Genomic DNA, 21,799 nt, shown 5'->3' with positions numbered 1-21,799 from the left:
CAATAATGTCAGAAACACCTGATCTGCTGCATGTTTGTTCAGGGTCTATGGCTAAAAGTATTAGAAGCAGATGATCAGGATTAGAGACGTTGCAAACATGACATTTTCTAGAACTTGCCCCAAACGTTCGTGAACCTGGCAACCCACCATATACTTCAAAGGCGAATTCTAAAACCTATAGAAACTGTTTCTGGCCACAAAAGTGTTGAAAACGTTGTTTCAATGGGCCTAACACCTGGATAGTGGCATGCCAGAGGGGGATCCATAGCAAAGGTCCCACCAAAAATTACGTAGTTGATGCAGAGTCGTGTTTTAATCTCCAAAGGGCATAAATCCCAATACATTCCTACATTTGTTTAATAAAGTGCTGCTTCAAAACATCTGGTGTGTGTACACGTCAATCAGGTAGTGTAAGGATAGACAAGATAAACAGTGCTTGCTATCTGCCAGGACTTGTTAATGTTCCACCCCAGTGCTGAGACCCAGCAGAATAGATCTTAATGGATAGTCCACTAATTGATTATCCAACGTATAAGAATATGTGTTTAGTCAATTTCCAAGTGCTGCAAGCAATCTCTGGGTTATAGCCAGTAGTTCAAATTGTATAGCAGGTTTTTTCTCCTGGTATTTCAGCTGCGATCCTATATACTTTTAACCCCCCTTTAGGATACCACTCACCGGATAGTAGGGTCTATTCAGACCAATCAGTGCTTTTGGGGTGTATGCCCCCCCCCCCTTGCCTTCCCAGGCTGAATCCTCCTCCGTGTAGTACTCGCCTGGTAGTTGTTGCAGGTACCAAAGCTGTTCAGCTGCCTCCTTAGGAATGACTGTTTGTTATATAGACCAAAAAAACCATAAAGAGCAGCTTCTATTAGTGTGATTTCATATTTATTGCCATTAAAAAACAGTTTAAAACTGCTAAAATTTGCAAGGCAGGGTGAACAGGTGTACTATAGAAGGAGTCAGCTCCTGGGTAGCTGCTGCACTACTCCGATACACCTACAGTATGCCTCGCAATGGCAGCCTCCATATCCCCCTTGCTTCTGTTGTGCTTTTAGAATGATGAAAGAACAGCTATGCTACAGCTTGTGCTATAGAACTCTAACCCGCAGACTTTTGGCCTGAAATTTCCAGAGGTCCCAAGCCCTACATAACTATTTAACAAATTGCTGTGTGTCCTACTTAGTGTTGGGCGAACACCTAGATGTTCGGGTTCGAGAACGTTCGCCGAACATCGCCGCGATGTTCGGGTGTTCGCGCCGAACTCCGAACATAATGAAAGTCAATGGGGACCCGAACTTTTGTGCTTTGTAAAGCTTCCTTACATGCTACATACCCCAAATTAGCAGGGTATGTGCACCTTGGGAGTGGGTACAAGAGGGAAAAAAATATTTGAAAAAGAGCTTATAGTTTTTGAGAAAATTGATTGTAAAGTTTCAAAGGAAAAACTGTCTTTTAAATGTAGAAAATGTCATGTTTCTTTGCACAGGTAACATGCTTTTTGTCGCCATGCAGTCATAAATGTAATACAGAGAAGAGGTTCCAGGAAAAGGTACCGGTAACGCTAACCCAGCAGCAGCAGCAGCACACGTGATGGAACAGGAGGAGGCGCAGGAGGAGAAGGCCACGCTTTTTGAGACACAACAACCCAGGCCTTGCATGAGGACAAGAAGCGTGCGGATAGCATGCTTTGTACCGCCATGCAGTCATAAATGTAATAAAGAGAAGAGGTTCAATAAACAGGGACCGGTAACGCTAACCCAGCAGCAGCAGCACACGTGATGGAACAGGAGGAGGTGCAGGAGGAGAAGGCCACGCTTTGAGACACAACAACCCAGGCCTTGCATGAGGACAAGAAGCGTGCGGATAGCATGCTTTTTACCGCCATGCAGTCATAAATGTAATAAAGAGAAGAGGTTCCATAAACAGGGACCGGTAACGCTAACCCAGCAGCAGCAGCAGCACACGTGATGGAACAGGAGGAGGCGCAGGAGGAGAAGGCCACGCTTTTTGAGACACAACAACCCAGGCCTTGCATGAGGACAAGAAGCGTGCGGATAGCATGTTTTGTACCGCCATGCAGTCATAAATGTAATAAAGAGAAGAGGTTCAATAAATAGGGACCACGCGGCAACGCTAACCCAGCAGCAGCAGACGTGATGGAACAGGAGCAGGCGCAGGAGGAGAAGGCCAAGCTTTTTGAGACACAACAACACAGGCCTTGCATGAGGACAAAAAGCGTGCGGATATAGCAATGCTTTTTGCCGCCATGCAGTCATAAGTGTAATACAGATGAGAGGTTCCATAAACAGGGACCGGCAACGCTAACCCAGCAGCAGCAGCACACGTGATGGAACAGGAGCAGGCGCAGGAGGAGAAGGCATGCTTTTTGAGACACAACAACCCAGGCCTTGCATGAGGACAAAAAGCGTGCGGATATAGCAGCAATGCTTTTTGCCGCCATGCAGTCATAAATGTAATACAGATGAGAGGTTCAATAAACAGGGACCGGAAACGCTAAACCATCCCAGATGTTCATTGGTCATGTTACTTGGTTGGGGTCCTGGAGTGTTGCGTAGTCGTTTCCAATCCAGGATTGATTCATTTTCATTTGAGTCAGACGGTCTGCATTTTCTGTGGAGAGGCGGATACGCCGATCTGTGACGATGCCTCCGGCAGCACTGAAACAGCGTTCCGACATAACGCTGGCTGCCGGGCAAGCCAGCACCTCTATTGCGTACATTGCCAGTTCGTGCCAGGTGTCTAGCTTCGATACCCAATAGTTGAAGGGTGCAGATGGATTGTTAGACACAGCTACGCCATCTGACATGTAGTCCTTGACCATCTTCTCCAGGCGATCGGTGTTGAAGGTGGATCTGCACGCTTGCTGTTCTGTGGGCTGCTGCTGCATGGGTGTCAGAAAATTTTCCCACTCCAAGGACACTGCCAATACCATTCCCTTTTGGGCACTAGCTGCGGCTTGTGTTGTTTGCTGCCCTCCTAGTCATCCTGGGTTTGCGGAAGTCAGTCTGTCGGCGTACAAATGGCTAGAGGAGGGGTAAGATGTCAATCTCCTCTCTAAAGTCTCCACAAGGGCCTGCTGGTATTCTTCCATTTTGACCTGTCTGACTCTTTCTTCAAGCAGTTTTGGAACATTGTGTTGTTACCGTGGATCCAGAAGGGTATAAACCCAGTAATTGGTGTTGTCCAGAATGCGCACAATGCGTGGGTCGCGTTCAATGCAGTCTAGCATGAATTGAGCCATGTGTGCCAGAGTCCTACCAGAATCCTCATCATCCTCTTGTGAGCGTTGTGATAGTTGTTGTGATGCATCATAGTCGTCACCTTCTTCCTGGTCTGCTTCTGCTGACCATTCGCGCTGAATTGTGGAAGTCCAACGTGCACCGCTCTGGCCCTCGTCAGTGGTGGCAGGAAATTCCTGCTCCAACTCCAGCTGTTCCTCCTCCTCTTCTTCGTCATAGCTGCGGGGGCCAGCGTTTCCTGAGGCGGATGGCCTGATGTTGGTACCATCACGCTGATCGTTTTCTCCTTCAGATTCCCCCAGTTGCATCATGACAGCTGTTTCCTTGATTTTCAACATTGACCTCTTCAGTAAACACAGCAGTGGTATGGTAATGCTGACTGAAGAGTTGTCACTGCTCACAAGCAACGTGGATTGCTCAAAATTTTGGAGGACTTGGCAGAGGTCCAACATGTTGGCCCAATCGGATCCACAGAAGCTTGGCAGCTGGCCGGATGCGCCTCGGTACTGCGCCGTCATGTACTGGACCACTGCACTCTTCTGCTCGCAAAAGCGAGCTAGCATGTGCAGCGTAGAATTCCAGCGCGTAGGGACATCACACAGCAAGCGATGGTGGGGGAGATTGAAGCGCTCCTGCATCTTGGCAAGTGCCCCCGAAGCAGTACTTGAATTTCTACAATGTTTGGCCACTCGTCGCACCTTCAACAGAAGATCGGCCACGCCTGGGTATGTCTTCAGGAACCGCTGAACTACTAGGTTCATCACGTGCGCCAGGCAAGGGATGTGTGTCAGCTTAGCCAACCTTAAAGCGCGAATGAGATTACTCCCATTATCACACACAACCATGCCCGGTTTCAGGTCCAGCGGTGCCAGCCACAAATCCGTCTGTTCCTTTATTCCCCTCCAAATTTCCTCCCCTGTGTGCTGCTTATCCCCAAGGCAGATCAGCTTCAGCAACGCTTGCTGACGCATGCCAACAGCTGTGCTGCACTGCTTCCACGATCCTACTGCTGCTGGTGCTGGGTTCGCGTTTCCGGATGAGGTACAGCTTTGAGATGCGTTGGAGGAGAAGGAGTCAGAGAGGTAGGTGCTGCTGTTGTTATCCAGTGGGAGGGACGGCGGTGCAGCTGTTTGCGGCGTGGGCAACACCCGCGCCGTAGCAGGTGAGGAATCGCTGCCAGGCTCCACAAGGTTCACCCAGTGCGCGGTAAGGGAGATGTATCGACCCTGGCCGAACGCACTCGTCCAGGTGTCAGTGGTGAGGTGAACCTTGCAGGCAACGGCATTCTTCAAGCTTCGGGTTATTTTGCTGACCACGTGCTCATGCAACTCAGGCACTGCAGAGCGCGCAAAGTGGTAGCGGCTGGGAACCACGTAACGTGGGATGGCCACTAACATCATGCCCTTGAAGCTGTTTGTCTCCACCACTCGATATGGCAGCATTTCGCAGGCCAGAAGCTTGGCTATGCTGGCTGTTACTGCCACGGCCCGGGGGTCATTTGCTGGCAATTTCCTCTTGCGCTCAAACATCTCCGAGACAGACAACTGAACCGTAGGGCTGCACACTGAAGGGCTGTTGGTTGTTGTGTTTGATGAACACTGGGAGACCTCAAGAGCACTACTCTGGAAAGTGACAGTGTCAGCGTCGTCTGATGTTTGTGAATGTTGTGAACCACGCAATGGCTGGGCTACTGCTGCTGCTGAGGCGGGTCTGGTGGTGAGTCTGGTGAACCCAAGGGAGGCAGTGTTGCTGGTACCCTGTCCTGCCGCATTTGCCCACAGAGTGGGATGTTTGGATAGCATGTGGCGGCTCATGCTGGTGGTGGAGAGGTTGTTAATACTTTTCCCCCTGCTCAGGCGGGTCTTGCACACCTTGCAAATCGCCATGGTAACATCCTCAGTGCAGTCTTCAAAGAAAGCCCAGACTTTGGAGCACCTGCCTCGCTGGCGATTTCTGTTTGCGCCTCTTTTGCCTCTCACTTGAACTTCCACGCTTGTGGTGCCTGAAATTGCGCGCCGCCTACCTTGTGGCACAAGGCAAACTCGTGCAGCAGTGGGTTCTTCAACAGACTCATCTGTGCTGCTGCTACGACGGCGATGTTCTCGTTCACAAACAAAATCTGGGTCTCTGTCCACATTGTCCATACCCTCCTCTTCCATCTCCTCAAACTCGTCATATGTCATTGTGGGGGGCCACCGCCGTGGAGTAGAGCTCCCCAGAACAACCTCTGCGCAGCTCACTCCAACGTCGTCTTCCAGATCTTCTCGGCCGACCTCCTGCAATTGCAACCCCTCCTGCCCAACTTGCTCTGGGATTTGGGTTTCAAAGTCCTCGGACTCGCCTTGTTGTATTTCAGTGCCCGGTGCATTTCCCACAGTTAATGGTTGTGAATCCGGGCACAACATTTCTGGCTGTTCCTCCATTGACCTTTCAAAGGTGGAAGTTTGTTGGCCTGGGAATAGCTCCTGCGAATACCCCATTGTGTCCTGAGGTAATTCATCGGACTGGTTATCTGGCAGTTGTGTGCGTGGTGTCGCTGCCGGTTGTGTCAGCTTTGTGCCCACTGGCTCCTTGTAACTGGCTGAGGACTCGGACCTCGTGCGTGATGTGCTGGTGCTGCTTAACCCACTGCTGGACGCTTGAGAGGTCATCCAAGTAATTATCTGGTCCTGTTCTTTTGGATCTGTGAGGGTTGTTGTCCTGGACAACATGGGCGGTATTGAGTGGGTTTTCTTGGGTGCTCCCCTGTGGCCTGTACGTGAACCGTCAGGGGAAACACCTCTTCCCTTGCCCCTCCCTCTTTCACCGGATTTCTTCCTCATTTCACCTATCCTTAAAGTACACGCTGACTGGCAGCAGTACAGTGGCAGTACAGAAATGCTATACGGTGGTGGGTGAGCGGTGTACCACTATTGCCAGCAGCGACACAGAGCACAATGCTATACAGTGGCGGGTGAGCGGTGTACTACTGTTCCCAGCAGACACAGAGTGGCAGTAAACACAATGCTATATAGTGTGGTTGAGCCATGTACACACAGTGGCAGTAAACAATGCTATATAGTCTGGCTGAGCCGTGTACACAGAGTGGCAGTACACACAATGCTATATAGTCTGGCTGAGCGGTGTACACAGAGTGGCAGTACACACAATGCTATATAGTCTGGCTGAGCCGTGTACACACAGTGGCAGTAGACACAATGCTATATAGTCTGGCTGAGCGGTGTACACAGAGTGGCAGTACACACAATGCTATATAGTCTGGCTGAACGGTGTACACAGAGTGGCAGTACACACAATGCTATATAGTCTGGCTGAGCGGTGTACACAGAGTGGCAGTACACACAATGCTATATAGTCTGGCTGAGCGGTGTACACACAGTGGCAGTAAACAATGCTATATAGTCTGGCTGAGCGGTGTACACAATGCTATATAGTCTGGCTGAGCGGTGTATACAGAGTGGCAGTAAACAATGCTATATAGTCTGGCTGAGCGGTGTACACAGAGTGGCAGTACACACAATGCTATATAGTCTGGCTGAGCGGTGTACACAGAGTGGCAGTACACACAATGCTATATAGTCTGGCTGAGCGGTGTACACACAGTGGCAGTACACACAATGCTATATAGTCTGGCTGAGCGGTGTACACAGAGTGGCAGTAAACAATGCTATATAGTCTGGCTGAGCGGTGTACACAGAGTGGCAGTACACACAATGCTATATAGACTGGCTGAGCGGTGTACACACAGTGGCAGTACACACAATGCTATATAATCTGGCTGAGCGGTGTACACACAGTGGCAGTACACACAATGCTATATAGACTGGCTGAGCGGTGTACACACAGTGGCAGTACACACAATGCTATATAGTCTGGCTGAGCGGTGTACACAGAGTGGCAGTACACACAATGCTATATAGTCTGGCTGAGCGGTGTACACAGAGTGGCAGTACAAACAATGCTATATAGTCTGGCTGAGCGGTGTACACAGAGTGGCAGTAAACAATGCTATATAGTCTGGCTGAGCGGTGTAAACAATGCTATATAGTCTGGCTGAGCGGTGTATACAGAGTGGCAGTAAACAATGCTATATAGTCTGGCTGAGCGGTGTACACAGAGTGGCAGTACACACAATGCTATATAGTCTGGCTGAGCGGTGTACACAGAGTGGCAGTACACACAATGCTATATAGTCTGGCTGAGCCGTGTACACACAGTGGCAGTAAACAATGCTATATAGTCTGGCTGAGCGGTGTACACAGAGTGACAGTACACACAATGCTATATAGTCTGGCTGAGCGGTGTACACACAGCGGCAGTACACACAATGCTATATAGTCTGGCTGAGCGGTGTACACAGAGTGGCAGTACACACAATGCTATATAGTCTGGCTGAGCGGTGTACACAGAGTGGCAGTAAACAATGCTATATAGTCTGGCTGAGCAGTGTACACAATGCTATATAGTCTGGCTGAGCGGTGTATACAGAGTGGCAGTACACACAATGCTATATAGTCTGGCTGAGCGGTGTACACAGAGTGGCAGTAAACAATGCTATATAGTCTGGTTGAGCGGTGTACACAATGCTATATAGTCTGGCTGAGCGGTGTATACAGAGTGGCAGTAAACAATGCTATATAGTCTGGCTGAGCGGTGTACACAGAGTGGCAGTACACACAATGCTATATAGTCTGGCTGAGCGGTGTACACAGAGTGGCAGTAAACAATGCTATATAGTCTGGCTGAGCGCTGTACACAGAGTGGCAGTACACACAATGCTATATAGTCTGGCTGAGCCGTGTACACACAGTGGCAGTAAACAATGCTATATAGTCTGGCTGAGCGGTGTACACAATGCTCTATAGTCTGGCTGAGCGGTGTATACAGAGTGGCAGTAAACAATGCTATATAGTCTGGCTGAGCGGTGTACACAGAGTGGCAGTACACACAATGCTATATAGTCTGGCTGAGCGGTGTACACACAGTGGCAGTACACACAATGCTATATAGTCTGGCTGAGCGGTGTACACAGAGTGGCAGTACACACAATGCTATATAGTCTGGCTGAGCGGTGTACACAGAGTGGCAGTAAACAATGCTATATAGTCTGGCTGAGCGGTGTACACAGAGTGGCAGTACACACAATGCTATATAGTCTGGCTGAGCGGTGTACACACAGTGGCAGTACACGAAATGCTATATAGTCTGGCTGAGCGGTGTACACACAGTGGCAGTACACACAATGCTATATAGTCTGGCTGAGCGGTGTACACACAGTGGCAGTACACACAATGCTATATAGTCTGGCTGAGCGGTGTACACAGAGTGGCAGTACACACAATGCTATATAGTCTGGCTGAGCGGTGTACACAGAGTGGCAGTACACACAATGCTATATAGTCTGGCTGAGCGGTGTACACAGAGTGGCAGTAAACAATGCTATATAGTCTGGCTGAGCGGTGTACACAATGCTATATAGTCTGGCTGAGCGGTGTATACAGAGTGGCAGTAAACAATGCTATATAGTCTGGCTGAGCGGTGTACACAGAGTGGCAGTACACACAATGCTATATAGTCTGGCTGATCGGTGTACACAGAGTGGCAGTACACACAATGCTATATAGTCTGGCTGAGCCATGTACACACAGTGGCAGTAAACAATGCTATATAGTCTGGCTGAGCGGTGTACACAGAGTGACAGTACACACAATGCTATATAGTCTGGCTGAGCGGTGTACACACAGTGGCAGTACACACAATGCTATATAGTCTGGCTGAGCGGTGTACACAGAGTGGCAGTACACACAATGCTATATAGTCTGGCTGAGCGGTGTACACAGAGTGGCAGTAAACAATGCTATATAGTCTGGCTGAGCGGTGTACACAATGCTATATAGTCTGGCTGAGCGGTGTATACAGAGTGGCAGTACACACAATGCTATATAGTCTGGCTGAGCGGTGTACACAGAGTGGCAGTAAACAATGCTATATAGTCTGGTTGAGCGGTGTACACAATGCTATATAGTCTGGCTGAGCGGTGTATACAGAGTGGCAGTAAACAATGCTATATAGTCTGGCTGAGCGGTGTACACAGAGTGGCAGTACACACAATGCTATATAGTCTGGCTGAGCGGTGTACACAGAGTGGCAGTAAACAATGCTATATAGTCTGGCTGAGCGGTGTACACAGAGTGGCAGTACACACAATGCTATATAGTCTGGCTGAGCCGTGTACACACAGTGGCAGTAAACAATGCTATATATAGCGTGGCTGAGCGAGGTACACAGTGGCAGTACACACAATGCTATATAGTGTGGCTGAGCGAGCGGTGTACTACTGTTCCCAGCAGCGACACATAATGACTGGGGGGACCCTGGCTAGCGTGGCTGGAGCGCGAACTACCCTGCCTGCCTACCCAAAGCTAAACCCACAGACAAATGGCGGAGATATGACGTGGTTCGGGTATTTATTTACCCGAACCACGTGACCGTTCGGCCAATCAGAGCGTGTTCGGGCCGAACCACGTGAGCCGTTCGGCCAATCAGAGCGCGTTCGGGGTCCGAACCACGTGACCCGTTCGGCCAATCACAGCGCTAGCCGAACGTTCGGGTAACGTTCGGCCATGCGCTCTTAGTTCGGCCATGTGGCCGAACGGTTTGGCCGAGCACCATCAGGTGTTCGGCCGAACTCGAACATCACCCGAACAGGGTGATGTTCTGCAGAACCCGAACAGTGGCGAACACTGTTCGCCCAACACTAGTCCTACTCCTTACATCAGTTAATGTATGCTTTAAATGTGCTGTCTGCATGCACAGATGGTAGGAGGTGATGAGAGAGACACCAATTTACCACTGCTGTCACCCCCTGAATGGAAGCAAGGTGTGAGATTGGCATTTCGTGTTGGCTTGTAGTAGCAGACGCATAGATTGGGGGAGGCACAGTTAATCCTGGTGTCTCTTGAGCAAAGAGTGCTATTGGTTGGCAGATTGCTAGTACAGGATACAATAATTGTAGAAAATGACATTTTGAAATTACATATTTTAATTGCGGTCTGTTTAAACAATAGGCATGTAATGTTTGGCTTCAGCGTGCAGAATTTCCATCCACTAGTGGGCTTTTACTCAGCTGAGAAAACATTATTTAAAGGTTTGTGGGAGGACACTGGCAGATGCTAAATAAGTTTATTCACTAGCGCAACTTCTTAGTCTAAATCTGACCATGATGCACATGTATTGATGTTAATGTTTTCTGATTGTACAGCAAGGCAAGTGGGGTTTAGCTAAAAAAACTGTCAGCTCTGTCAGATATTTAACTACCTACTGTAAGTGACAGCAACACGGGAGAAAGGTCATTTATAGCTCATTTTAATCTGGGAGAAATGTACTTTGTATTTGTGTTTTCATGTATTTTACATTTTACAATTTTTCGTGATAGTGCTTTTTTAACTTTAGAAATCACTCCTTAACTTAAGGACAGCATCCTTATTTTAAGGTTTACCTGAGGTAAATTGCTTAGTGAATACCAAATGCTTTATCACCATGGTGATAACCATAAAAACAGCACAAAATCGTTGTTAAAGACAGGAGATGAGCTTAGTAAACTGTGGCCAATGCTTTCTTAACTGACACTTCTCACGAGTACAAATAATTATTTAGTGGCACTGAGCACAAGCAGTAAAACAGAATAAAAAGGGCCCGGCTGGATAACGAAATGGTGCTGGTGGAAAACGAAATCTCAATAACGACAAACCTAGTTAACAAAATTGGTTAATGATAAACACTGTGTAAATGGGAGATTACTAAGAGATAATAACATTAAAAATTGTTACATAATTCAACAATACAGCTTAACTCAACCCTACTCTCACACAGAACCCTCCCCTGATGGCACCTAAACACTTCCCTGGTGGTGCCTAACCCTAACCTACCTCCCCGTAGGTGCCTAACCCTAACCTACTCCCCCATGCTGCCTAACCCTAACCACCTCCCCAGTGGTGCCTAAACCTAACCCCCCAGTGGTGCCTAACCCTAAGCACCCCCTGGTGGTGCCTAGCCCTAACCACTCTCCCCCCAGTGTTGCCTAACCGTAACCACTCTCTCTGCAAAAACATCCTTACACACAAAGAGATAATGTTTGATATCTCTACATACAAACAAATAATATGACAAAAACTATAACATTGCAAGTTTCTAAAACAATAACAAATAATATTAAAAAACTTTATTGTTCTAATGTTGTTAACGATATTTATCGGGCGCCCTTTTTTCTGCTTTGGCATATTAACGATAAATGCATTAGAGTCTATGGCAGCGCCCTTTTCGTCCACTAGCCGCTGGCACCCTTTTTTTACTGCTTCCCAGACAGTTGTATTGAGATCTTTTAAGTCTGAGATGAGCAGTGCAAGATTCACTTAAAAGGCAAATCTGTGCTAACATGAAATAAGAAGCTTCAGGAAACAAATCAAAGGTGGTAACTGCTGATTAAATTACTCAACATGTGTATTAATTCATCAGCTGTTTAACAGTAATAGCTAAAATTTTATATTTCACTGCTGCAACTTCTTTTACTGTGTGAGATTTCTATATTTCGTTAGCGATCGTTCAGGTTCCTTTCTGCTTTGTGATGTGCACATGCACAGTGGCACGCTCCCTGTGGTGTTGAGAGCTGTATGTACAGAGCATGCAATGCACTTGATGCATACACAATAGACATAAAGTTTAATCTTAAGTGCAGGTGGTAGTACTAGTCATGTCTGTTAATCATGTCTCTGAGGATGAAGTAAAGCTATCCTGATAAAAGGTGTCAGGACTATTTATTCTTCTCAGTGTACTGCATGAAGCACATACTGCTTTTCCACTCCTTGGGGCCCTTGCATGCCTGGATTTTATTTTCAGACTCCTTCAACTACTCACATTAAAGAGACACTGAAGCGAAAAAAAATGATGATATTATGATTTGTATGTGTAGCACAGCTAAGAAATAAAACATTAAGATCAAATACATCAGTGTAATTGTTTCCAGTACAGGAAGAGTTGAGAAACTCCAGTTGTTATCTCTATGCAAACAAGCCATTAAGCTCTCCAACTAAGTTAGTCGTGGAGAGGGCTGTTATCTGACTTATATTATCTCAACTGTTCCTGGACTATTTACTTTTCCTCTGCTAGAGGAGAGGTCATTAGTTTACAGACTGCTCTGAAAGACTCATTTTGAATGCTGAGTGTTGTGTAATCTGCACATATTAGAGAATGATGCAATGTTAGAAAAAACACTATGTACCTGAAAATAAAAGTATGAGAATATTTTCTTTGCTGCTAATCTTCTAGTAATTATTCATAGTACACAACCAATTCACTATATCATACTTTTTTTTTTGCTTCAGTGTCTCTATAATGCACAATGGTTTACCTCCCTCCTGTGGACATGCGGGTTTTCTGTCTGTTTACTATTTCATTTTGTATACTCTCCCTGGAGGACCTAATCTGTTATGTCGCCTGACTTTCAAAGTAAAGCTGTTGCCTCTCTTGCTAAACTGTCAAAGCACCCCTTTCACCTTGTCATGCATGCATAGGGGCTGCATGAAAATAACATTTTGGATGCTGAGTCAATTAAATAAGGAGTTGTCAAGCTAGGAATTATCATCATGCATTCAAGCTTCATGAATTGCACTAACTCTGTATCCATGTATGGATATTACTATAAAATGGATGTCAATGTGTATATAATGTATATAAGTAGTAGCACACAGGAAGATACTGCAATATACAACCTCTCTTCTAGTTCTCCACTGACTTCCACTGTGCTACTGTGTGGGATTAAAATTCACTTTCAAGTTACTGTTTCAGTCTGCCTATGTGGGTGAGGGGAAGGGAAGTTCAGCTTTCTTCATAATGGAATTAGGTACATTCAGTCAGATAAAGATAGAAAGTGTTCTTCGGAACACCTAATTTGAAAGATTTAGAAAGCGTTGTGATGGTCAGGCAAAGTTAAGCTAGGTACCCACTGCAAGACCCACAAATGGGATGTGGATAACGGCAACAGACAGAAAGACTACCGACAATAGGATTGTTAAATAAAGGAGGAGGCACGGGGATGTTCCATAGACTTCAGCCAAAAGAACATGTAAAGATCTGTACACACGGGGGATGTTGAATACGTTTATCTAATTTAATCCCTTGTGATGGTCTTTCATAACATATGAGCATCGTCATACACTGGCACTCTGTAACCATCGTTTGCCGCTTTTTCTTTAAAAAATAGTTACACAATGTCATTTTGACAAACAAAATTTTGTCTTGGGTCTGGACCTTTGCACACTCTTGTTGTGTCCTCACCCATTGAGCAAGCCTTATTGTTACTGCTCGCTTCATCCCCAAATCACAATTCTTCACAAGCCCTCTAAGTCCCATTTTTTCCTGGATTTTCCCCCAGTGCTGATACATGCATGCACTGAGAATGCTAGGGCATAAATGCTTCCACCCATGGCCTGGGCAATAATAAGGGTGGGAGCTTAATCATGTGGGGGAATAAGTGGGCCAGATGTGCTATCACTTGGAGGGAAGGGAAGAGGGTAGGGTCAGTAAGGTACTTCAAAGTGGATACCTAAATGTCAAAAACAGTTCAGAAAATAGTTGTATGACATTAGGTAAGTAAGCTATTTTCTCATAGGTTTCCTATGGATTACCTATAAACACCCTGCCAGCCTAGGCAAGTAAATTGAATGAGTATAGGTATTCTCTCAAGTAAACCTGAGATGGCTAAAGTAAAAAGATCTATACTTACCTGGGGCTTCCTCCTGCTTCCTTCTATTTTGCAGGCTCTCTCTGTGTCTGTAAGTCCTGTCCTGTCCATTTTCCTGTTGTCAGCCCCAGGATTGCTGACTACTGTGCAGGTGCGACCTTGGCTGCATGCCTCCTTGGCTGTGCTCCTGTTGCTGGGAGTATTCTGTGCATGTGCGGTTATTTAAGGCTTGTAGATGTACAGGAGCACAATGCTCAGGGCAACAGGAGCATGACCAAGTAGGTTCACATCCAGGGCTGCATATGCACAGTAGTTTACCAGATACTTTACTGCTGCGGAACAGAGAGGACTGACACAGAGGGAGCACTGAACTACAGGGGACCAAAGGAAGACCCAGATAAGTAAAAAGCCCTTTGTTTGTTTTTTATCTCAGGTACACTTTAAGGAAAGGTTTGCTTTAGGATTGCAAAGCGTATAATGTACACATTACTGCAACGCTGTTCACTGGCTAACAATAGAGATGTCGCGAACCGCCGATTTTTGGTTCGCGAACCGGGTTCGTGAACTTCTGCTGAAGGTTCGGTTTGCGGAAAAGTTCGCGAACCGCAATAGACTTCAATGGGGAGGCGAACTTTGAAAAATAGAAAAAATTACGCTGGGCACAAAAGTGATGGAAAAGATGTTTCAAGGGGTCTAACACCTGGAGGGGGGCATGGCGGAGTGGGATACATGCCAAAAGTCCCGGGGAAAAATCTGGATGTGACGCAAAGCAGCGTTTTAAGGGCAGAAATCACATTGAATGCTAAATTGCAGGCCTAACGTGCTTTCAAACATCTTGCATGTGTATACATCAATCAGGGAGTGTAATTAGAGTACTGCTTCACACTGACACACCAAACTCACTGTATAACGCACCGCAAACAGCTGTTTGTGTAGTGACGGCCATGCTGGACTACTGCGCAACATGGCGAGATTGCTCTTCCTCACTCAGTGATGTCAGGTAATGTGTGACTTCCTTCTCAACTTTCCATGGCATTGTTAAAAAGCTTACGTTTTGTTTTTAAATTACATTTTCTACTTGCTGTGTACTTGTTCAGTACTGCTACAATGAGAATCCTGTGGAGGCGGGCAAGTCTGCCATTGTGACCCCGGGTAATGGCCGGGGAATGAGGGGTTTGAATCCGGTGTGGAGCCTGAGCAACGGCTACCACTACACATCCAAGGAGGGCAGCAGGCAGGCATGCACGCCCGCCCGCCCCGAGGTAGTGACCAAAAATAACAATACAGGAGGAGGACTTTCGAGGCCCTGCTGTGTATTTGAAATGAATGTACTTTAAATCCTTTAACGAGAACCAGTTATGGCGGGCAAAGATGACACCACATTCCTTTCACGAGAATCATATGGAGGCGGGCAAGTCTGCCATTTGTGACCCCGGGTAATGGCCGGGGAATGAGGGGTTTGAATCCGGTGTGGAGCCTGAGCAACGGCTACCACTGCACATCCAGGCAAGGAGGGCAGCAGGCAGGCAGGCATGCACGCCCGCCCTAAGGTGGCAGGCATGCACGCCCGCCCTAGTGACCAAAAATAACAATACAGGACTCAGGAGGACCTTTTGCGTCCCTAATTGTCATGAATCAACTTTAAAACCTTTAACGGGAATCCGTTATGGCGGGCAAAGATGACACCACATTCCTTTCACGAGAATCATATGGAGGCGGGCAAGTCTGCCATTTGTGAGTGACCCCGAGTAATGGCTTCACTCAACACAACAGGTCGTAGGTATATGCAGTGAGCTGGGTTCACTTAACACAACAGGTAGTTAAGTGCAGTGATGAGGTGGGTTAAGTAAACACAACAGGTAGTAGGTATATGCAGTGAGCTGGGTTCACTCAACACAACAGGTAGTAGGTATATGCAGTGAGCTGGGTTCACTTAACACAACAGGTAGTTATGTGCAGTGATGAGGTGGGTTAAGTAAACACAACAGGTAGTAGGTATATGCAGTGAGCTGGGTTCACTCAACACAACAGGTAGTAGGTATATGCAGTGAGCTGGGTTCACTCAACACAACAGGTAGTAGGTATATGCAGTGAGCTGGGTTCACTCAACACAACAGGTAGTAGGTATATGCAGTGAGCTGGGTTCACTCAACACAACAGGTAGTAGGTATATGCAGTGAGCTGGATTCACTCAACACAACATGTAGTAAGTATATGCAGTGAGCTGGGTTTACTCAACACTACAGGTAGTTATGTGCAGTGATGAGGTGGGTTAAGCAAACACAACAGGTAGTAGTAGGATGCAGTGAGCTGGGTTCACTCAACACAAATCTAGGTATATGCAGTGATGAGGTGGGCTAAGTAAACACAACAGGTACTGGGTATATGCAGTACTGGGTAGTACAATGTGCAGCTCCCTGTCACACACACAGGTAGTCAGTCACTGAATGTGCTGGGCTGCTGGCAGTGGCACACACACACACACTATCAATTAGCAAGGCTGTGCATACAACAAAAGTGTCAGTTTGACACACAGTAAAAAAAATAAAGTACAGGATGAGCTCTGAAAAGAGCTAGGGTGCTATAAAAGCAATACCAATCAGCCAGGAGCAAACTAAGCAGCCAAGAACCTAACTAATCTGTCCCTAGAAGAACAAGTCTGCATCAGCTCGCCCTAGTCTGTCTAATCGCAGGCACATGAGTCAGTGTAATGGCCGCCGGACCCTGCCTTATATAAGGGGGGGGTGGGGCTCCAGGGCTTACTGTAGCCTGAATGGCTACAATGTGCCTGCTGACTGTGATGCAGAGGGTCAAAGTTGACCCTCATAGTGCATTATGGGGCGAATCGAACTTCCGCAAAGGTTCGTCTGGCGCAGGCGAACGCGAACCCCCAATGTTCGCCTGGAACCGTTCGCAGGCGAACCGTTCGCTACATCTCTAGCTAACAATCTAATGGAGCTGTAGTAGGTGTGAAGCAGCATTGTTATAGTGTGTGTACTATCTCTTGCCATCAAATAAAAATACAATGTCATATGCCATCATGCCATGCACTTTCCAAGACAGAAGGTCATATTCTTCCCACTCCAGAAGAGAGAATAAACTTTGGAACTGAAGTCCATGGATTAGCAGCACTGTGGATTTTGATGTTCTTTTACTAGGATTGTGAAGAACAATCAGTCAGCTGTTCTGCTGCATTCCAGCCAAGCCTTCCTTTGACAACAAGTGGAAGGGGGCCAAGAAATAATGGAGATGGTTAAAAGAAATTTCTGTTCTCCTCGTGCTCTGCATCTAAAATTAAAATTCTTCAAACTGCAATGTGCAAGTGGGTGATATAAACGGCGAAACACAAACTTGACAAAAATAAAAAGGCTAGTAGGAATATGAAACTAATCTGTGTTCAAGGCACTCTTTCCCTGTTAAAGTGAACGTGTTGAGAAAATGTAAAGGCTAACAGTGCTGTCTCGGTTCTCGAAAATGCAAGTTATCTGGTCTTCTTCATAGTGATCTTATACATTTAAAGGATAAGTGTTATTGTACTTATAAAGTATATTTAGCATGAATGCTTCCGTTAGCCCCTGGACACACCATCACTCCAATGTTTACTTCTCCATCTCTGCTTAAATCTTACTAGTAAAAAGGCCCACCCATTAAAAAATGGGTGCTAGGAGCATGGCCGCGGATGCTCATCCATAACAGTTCTCTGAAGTCCGCCCGCATGCCGTGCATGCTCGCCAGACACAGGGACACAGGAGGACACAGGGACAGGGTTTTTTTTATTATATAGGTTTACATTTTTGTTTTCTCAGGTCTGAGCAGAGAAAACGACATTGTAGTGTGTGGATCCTTTCTTCTAACTTTCTTAGACAAGATAACCTACTTGTGGAATTACTTGTTTTCAAATTACAGGTATGATAGATGGACCAGGGACCGGGTATAGGAAATAAAACAAAACATTTCAAATACTGGAAAGTTTAGGAACAAAAATGTTATCTAATACATATAGGTCTTTTTTAGGTTACCACATGCCAGTTGCCTACTGACCACAGTACCTCTTCTGCCATCCAACTTGATGCACGTCATGCTCTTGCTGTATACCATCCCACAGGGCTAGAATTTAGGTTACACCCCAGGATGCCCTGGCAGGACCTCCTTCTCTTGTCTGCTTGTTGATTATCCCTCCAAAGGAATTGGTTACCTTAGGCTAGGGATGGCTGGCTCAGAGTAATAGAGTTTACTACAGGTAGATGAGCATGAAATTCAGACATGTTAGACTAAATAACTTCACTTCTAAGAAGTCAAATGTAAGACCTCTCATTCCTTTAGAATATAAATTAACTCATTCTTACTTGGGGATAGCATAATGAAACCATATTCTCCGAAACCTATATGATGTCCCGGAAATTTGGAGAAAGAAAATAATAAATGAAAACGGTGTCTAAGCAATATATGGTACCGATGACAATATTAATTTAAGCAAAATTAAATAAACTCTTGCCAGATTGAATTATATGTGTTAGTTAAAACAGCCATTTTTAAAATGTGTGACTAAAAAGAATGTCTTGTCAATCTCAAAAAAGCAATTACACTTCTGCCTTCATAGAACACTATTAAAAATTCCATTGAACTTATTAAATGAAATGTAATACTGCGAAATGACAAAAGTTTGTCAGCAACAAAAGGTGTTAAAATCATATCTCATCCTTTAAGATGCAGTCACAAATGTACAAACAGCTAATAAATGACCAATCACCTTACTTTCTTTACATCATTTTTCGGCATAATGTGTTTATGCATATTCAGGTTACATATCATGTACATTGGTGTGTGTAACGTAATCCAGCTGACCTCACAAAAACAAGTTAGATAAATATGTTCTTGGAAGTTTTTTTCCTAGGAAAATGATTTAGTGAAATCATGAGTAGCACTTTTTGATAACCTCGTCTCCTGTTTCTCCACAGTAAAGAAACTGAACATGAAAGTGCATTTCAACATTAGCGGGGACACACTGGTTATGAAATTTCACACTCCAAGCCAAAATATGAAGCTGGAGGGCTTTATTCTTGGATATGGCAGCAACTATTTCTCAAACCAGTATATTCCATGGCCAGAAAATGGCAAGTCGTATATAACAGACGTTGGTAAGTATTTTTACGTGTTGTTAAAGAAAATATTGTTAAACATAGTTTGTAATCAGTGGTGCAGCAACAGAGGCTGCAAAGGTTGTTGTGACCACACTAGGGTACCTGGACCAGCGGGGGCTCTTTTGGGGTCCTCCATTACTGCAGCATTAGCTCTTCATTATTGCTATACTGGTAACGTTTACCTATATTTGTGGCTTGACAAGTGGTAATCATTAGCAATCTGTTCCCCTCCTCCTCCTTACACCTCTCTGACTAGGCTGCCAATGTATAGCAGGTTATTACACATGGTAATCATTTATGATTTAAAAAAAACAACAACAACAACCTATATGTCATTTCATGATGTTTGTTTACAAAACTTTTCTTTTTAATTGTCTTATCTACTTATTTTTTTACCTCAAGTAAAGCGATATAATTCATGGATAAACCTATAAAGAGAATTAAATTACAAGTTAAGACAGATAAGGGGCTTGATCCACGAAGCAGCGGTAAAATTACCATGCGTAGGCAGCACACAGCAAATATTTGGGGTACTAACAGCATGGGAAGCACAGGCACAGTAAGCTTTGCTTGAATTTGCCCACCCAGTGTCAAAAAGTCTCCAGTACTTCTCAACAATATTGGGGTTTCCCTGAATTAAAGAGAACCCGAGGTGGGTTTGAAGAATATTATCTGCATACAGAGGCTGGATCTGCCTATACCACCCAGCCTCTGTTGGTATCCCAAACCCCCCTAAGGTCCCACTGCACTCTGCAATCCCTCATAAATCACAGCCACGCTGCTGAAAAACAGCTTGTCAGAGCTGGCAGTGTTTATCTCTATAGTGTCAGTTTGCTGCTCTCCCCGCCTCTTGCAGAACTCCAGTCCCCGCCTGCATCCCTTCCCTCCCTGCTGATTGGAGGGAAGGAACGGGGGCAGGGACCGGAGCTATGCAGGAGGCGGGGGAGCAGCTGAGACTGACACTACAGATGTAAACACAGCCTCACAGCACGGCTGTGATTTATGAGGGATTGCAGAGTGCAGGGGGACCTTAGTGGGGTTTGGGATAGCAACAGAGGCTGGGCTGTATAGGCAGATCCAGCCTCTGTATGCAGATAACATTCTTTAAACACACCTCGGGTTCTCTTGAATTAAGCATATAGGTCTCATCTTCTCACACGGTTGCCTATCAGAAAGCACTGCTGTGTGTCTTTAGATATTTCTTCTAGAATCAGAACAATGGACAGACAGTACAACAGCTCTGGTTTCATTGTTATATCTCAAACTGGCAAAAACTATGCTCGTTTTGCTTGTGTCTCCAACAACTATAGGTCAGTAAAAAAAAACAAGCTGAAAATTCAGTAATACCTGCCGCTCCACTCATCCCGCCCTCAGCTCCATCAGGTCCAGTGGCTTTGTAGGATGTGATCCTGACACTTTGCATGGCCCAGTAGGCTGCTTGCCAAGTGACAGGCAGCCTATTGGGCCAATCAAAGCTTCAGGATCACATCCTACATATTTGTTCCTTAATTAATTTCTTAATCATAAGTGACTTTTCATTATTTTCAAAATATGCATCACAATGGGGGTGTAGTTTGTTTAAGGAGGAACTGTCGCGAAAATCTTTAAATTTAAAACACGTACAAATAAGAAGTGCATCTCTTCCAGAGTAAAATGACCCATAAATTACTTTTCTCCTATGTTCCTGTCACTTACAGTAGGTATTAGAAATCTGACATTACCGACAGGTTTTGGGTTAGTCCATCTCTTCATGGGGGATTCTCAGCATGACCTTTATTCTTTATAAAGACATTACCTGAAAAGGATCTATACAAAGATGCTGGCCAGCCTCCCTGCTCGCTGCACACTTATTTGGCAGTTGAACAGAGCAACTTCCATTCACTAAGTGCTTTTAAAAATAAAGAACACCCTGTGAACCCCCATTATGAGAAGATGGCTAGTCAAAAATCTGTCAGTAATGTCAGATTTGATATACTTACTGTAAGAGACTGCAACATAGGAGAAATGTAATCTATGACTCATTTTACTCTGGATGAAATGTACTTCTTATTTGTATGTGTTTACATGGATTTTAAATTTTTACAATTTTCGCGACAGAGGTCATTTAAGTATTAGAATACTACAGAGACCTCTAAAATCCTTGTACATGCCAAAAATGTGAGTGATCACATAGGCATCCATTCCAGCCTTCATCATAACAAAAATCACAATGCTGCTCTTAAAGGGGAACTTCAGCCTAAACAAACATACTGTCATTAAGTTACATTAGTTATGTTAATTAGAATAGATAGGTAATATAATTTTTTACCCACCCTGTTTTAAAAGAACAGGCAAATGTTTGTGATTCATGGGGGCTGCCATCTTTGCCATGGGGGCAGCCATCTTTTTGGTTGAAAGTAGGTGACAAGGAGCATAAGACACAGTTCCAACTGTCCTTTGTCCTGATAACCCCTTCCAGCTGCATGTACTAGGCTTCAAATGTCAAATTAAAAATGTAAAAAAAAAAAATTGCACCAAAACAGCAGAACGAGAACAACATCAGAAATCCCATCATGCTTTGCACAGCATCAGGGGAAAAATGCCCGGGCAGTTTTCTTCTGTGCAGCTAAAAATGAGGCTTGTATAAGAGAAACAAAGTTCTGATGCTGTGAAACTGT

The 21,799-nt window shown here is 45.4% G+C and overlaps 1 protein-coding gene across 34 annotated transcripts in view; it reads left to right on the top strand.

The window, feature by feature from the left end:
* ABI3BP (ABI family member 3 binding protein) overlaps positions 1-21,799 on the top strand; it is a 500,595-nt gene that overhangs the window by 105,424 nt on the left and 373,372 nt on the right. For all 34 annotated transcript variants that reach the window (XM_068268431.1, XM_068268429.1, XM_068268426.1 and 31 more), the window contains exon 2: positions 18,960-19,139. In XM_068268431.1, the coding sequence (XP_068124532.1) occupies positions 18,960-19,139 (180 nt within the window). The remainder of the gene's footprint in view (positions 1-18,959; positions 19,140-21,799) is intronic.

This window comes from Hyperolius riggenbachi, chromosome 2, assembly GCF_040937935.1.
Source record: "Hyperolius riggenbachi isolate aHypRig1 chromosome 2, aHypRig1.pri, whole genome shotgun sequence".
NCBI classification, from domain to species: domain Eukaryota; kingdom Metazoa; phylum Chordata; class Amphibia; order Anura; family Hyperoliidae; genus Hyperolius; species Hyperolius riggenbachi.
This window is presented reverse-complemented; position numbering and strand designations above follow the sequence as displayed.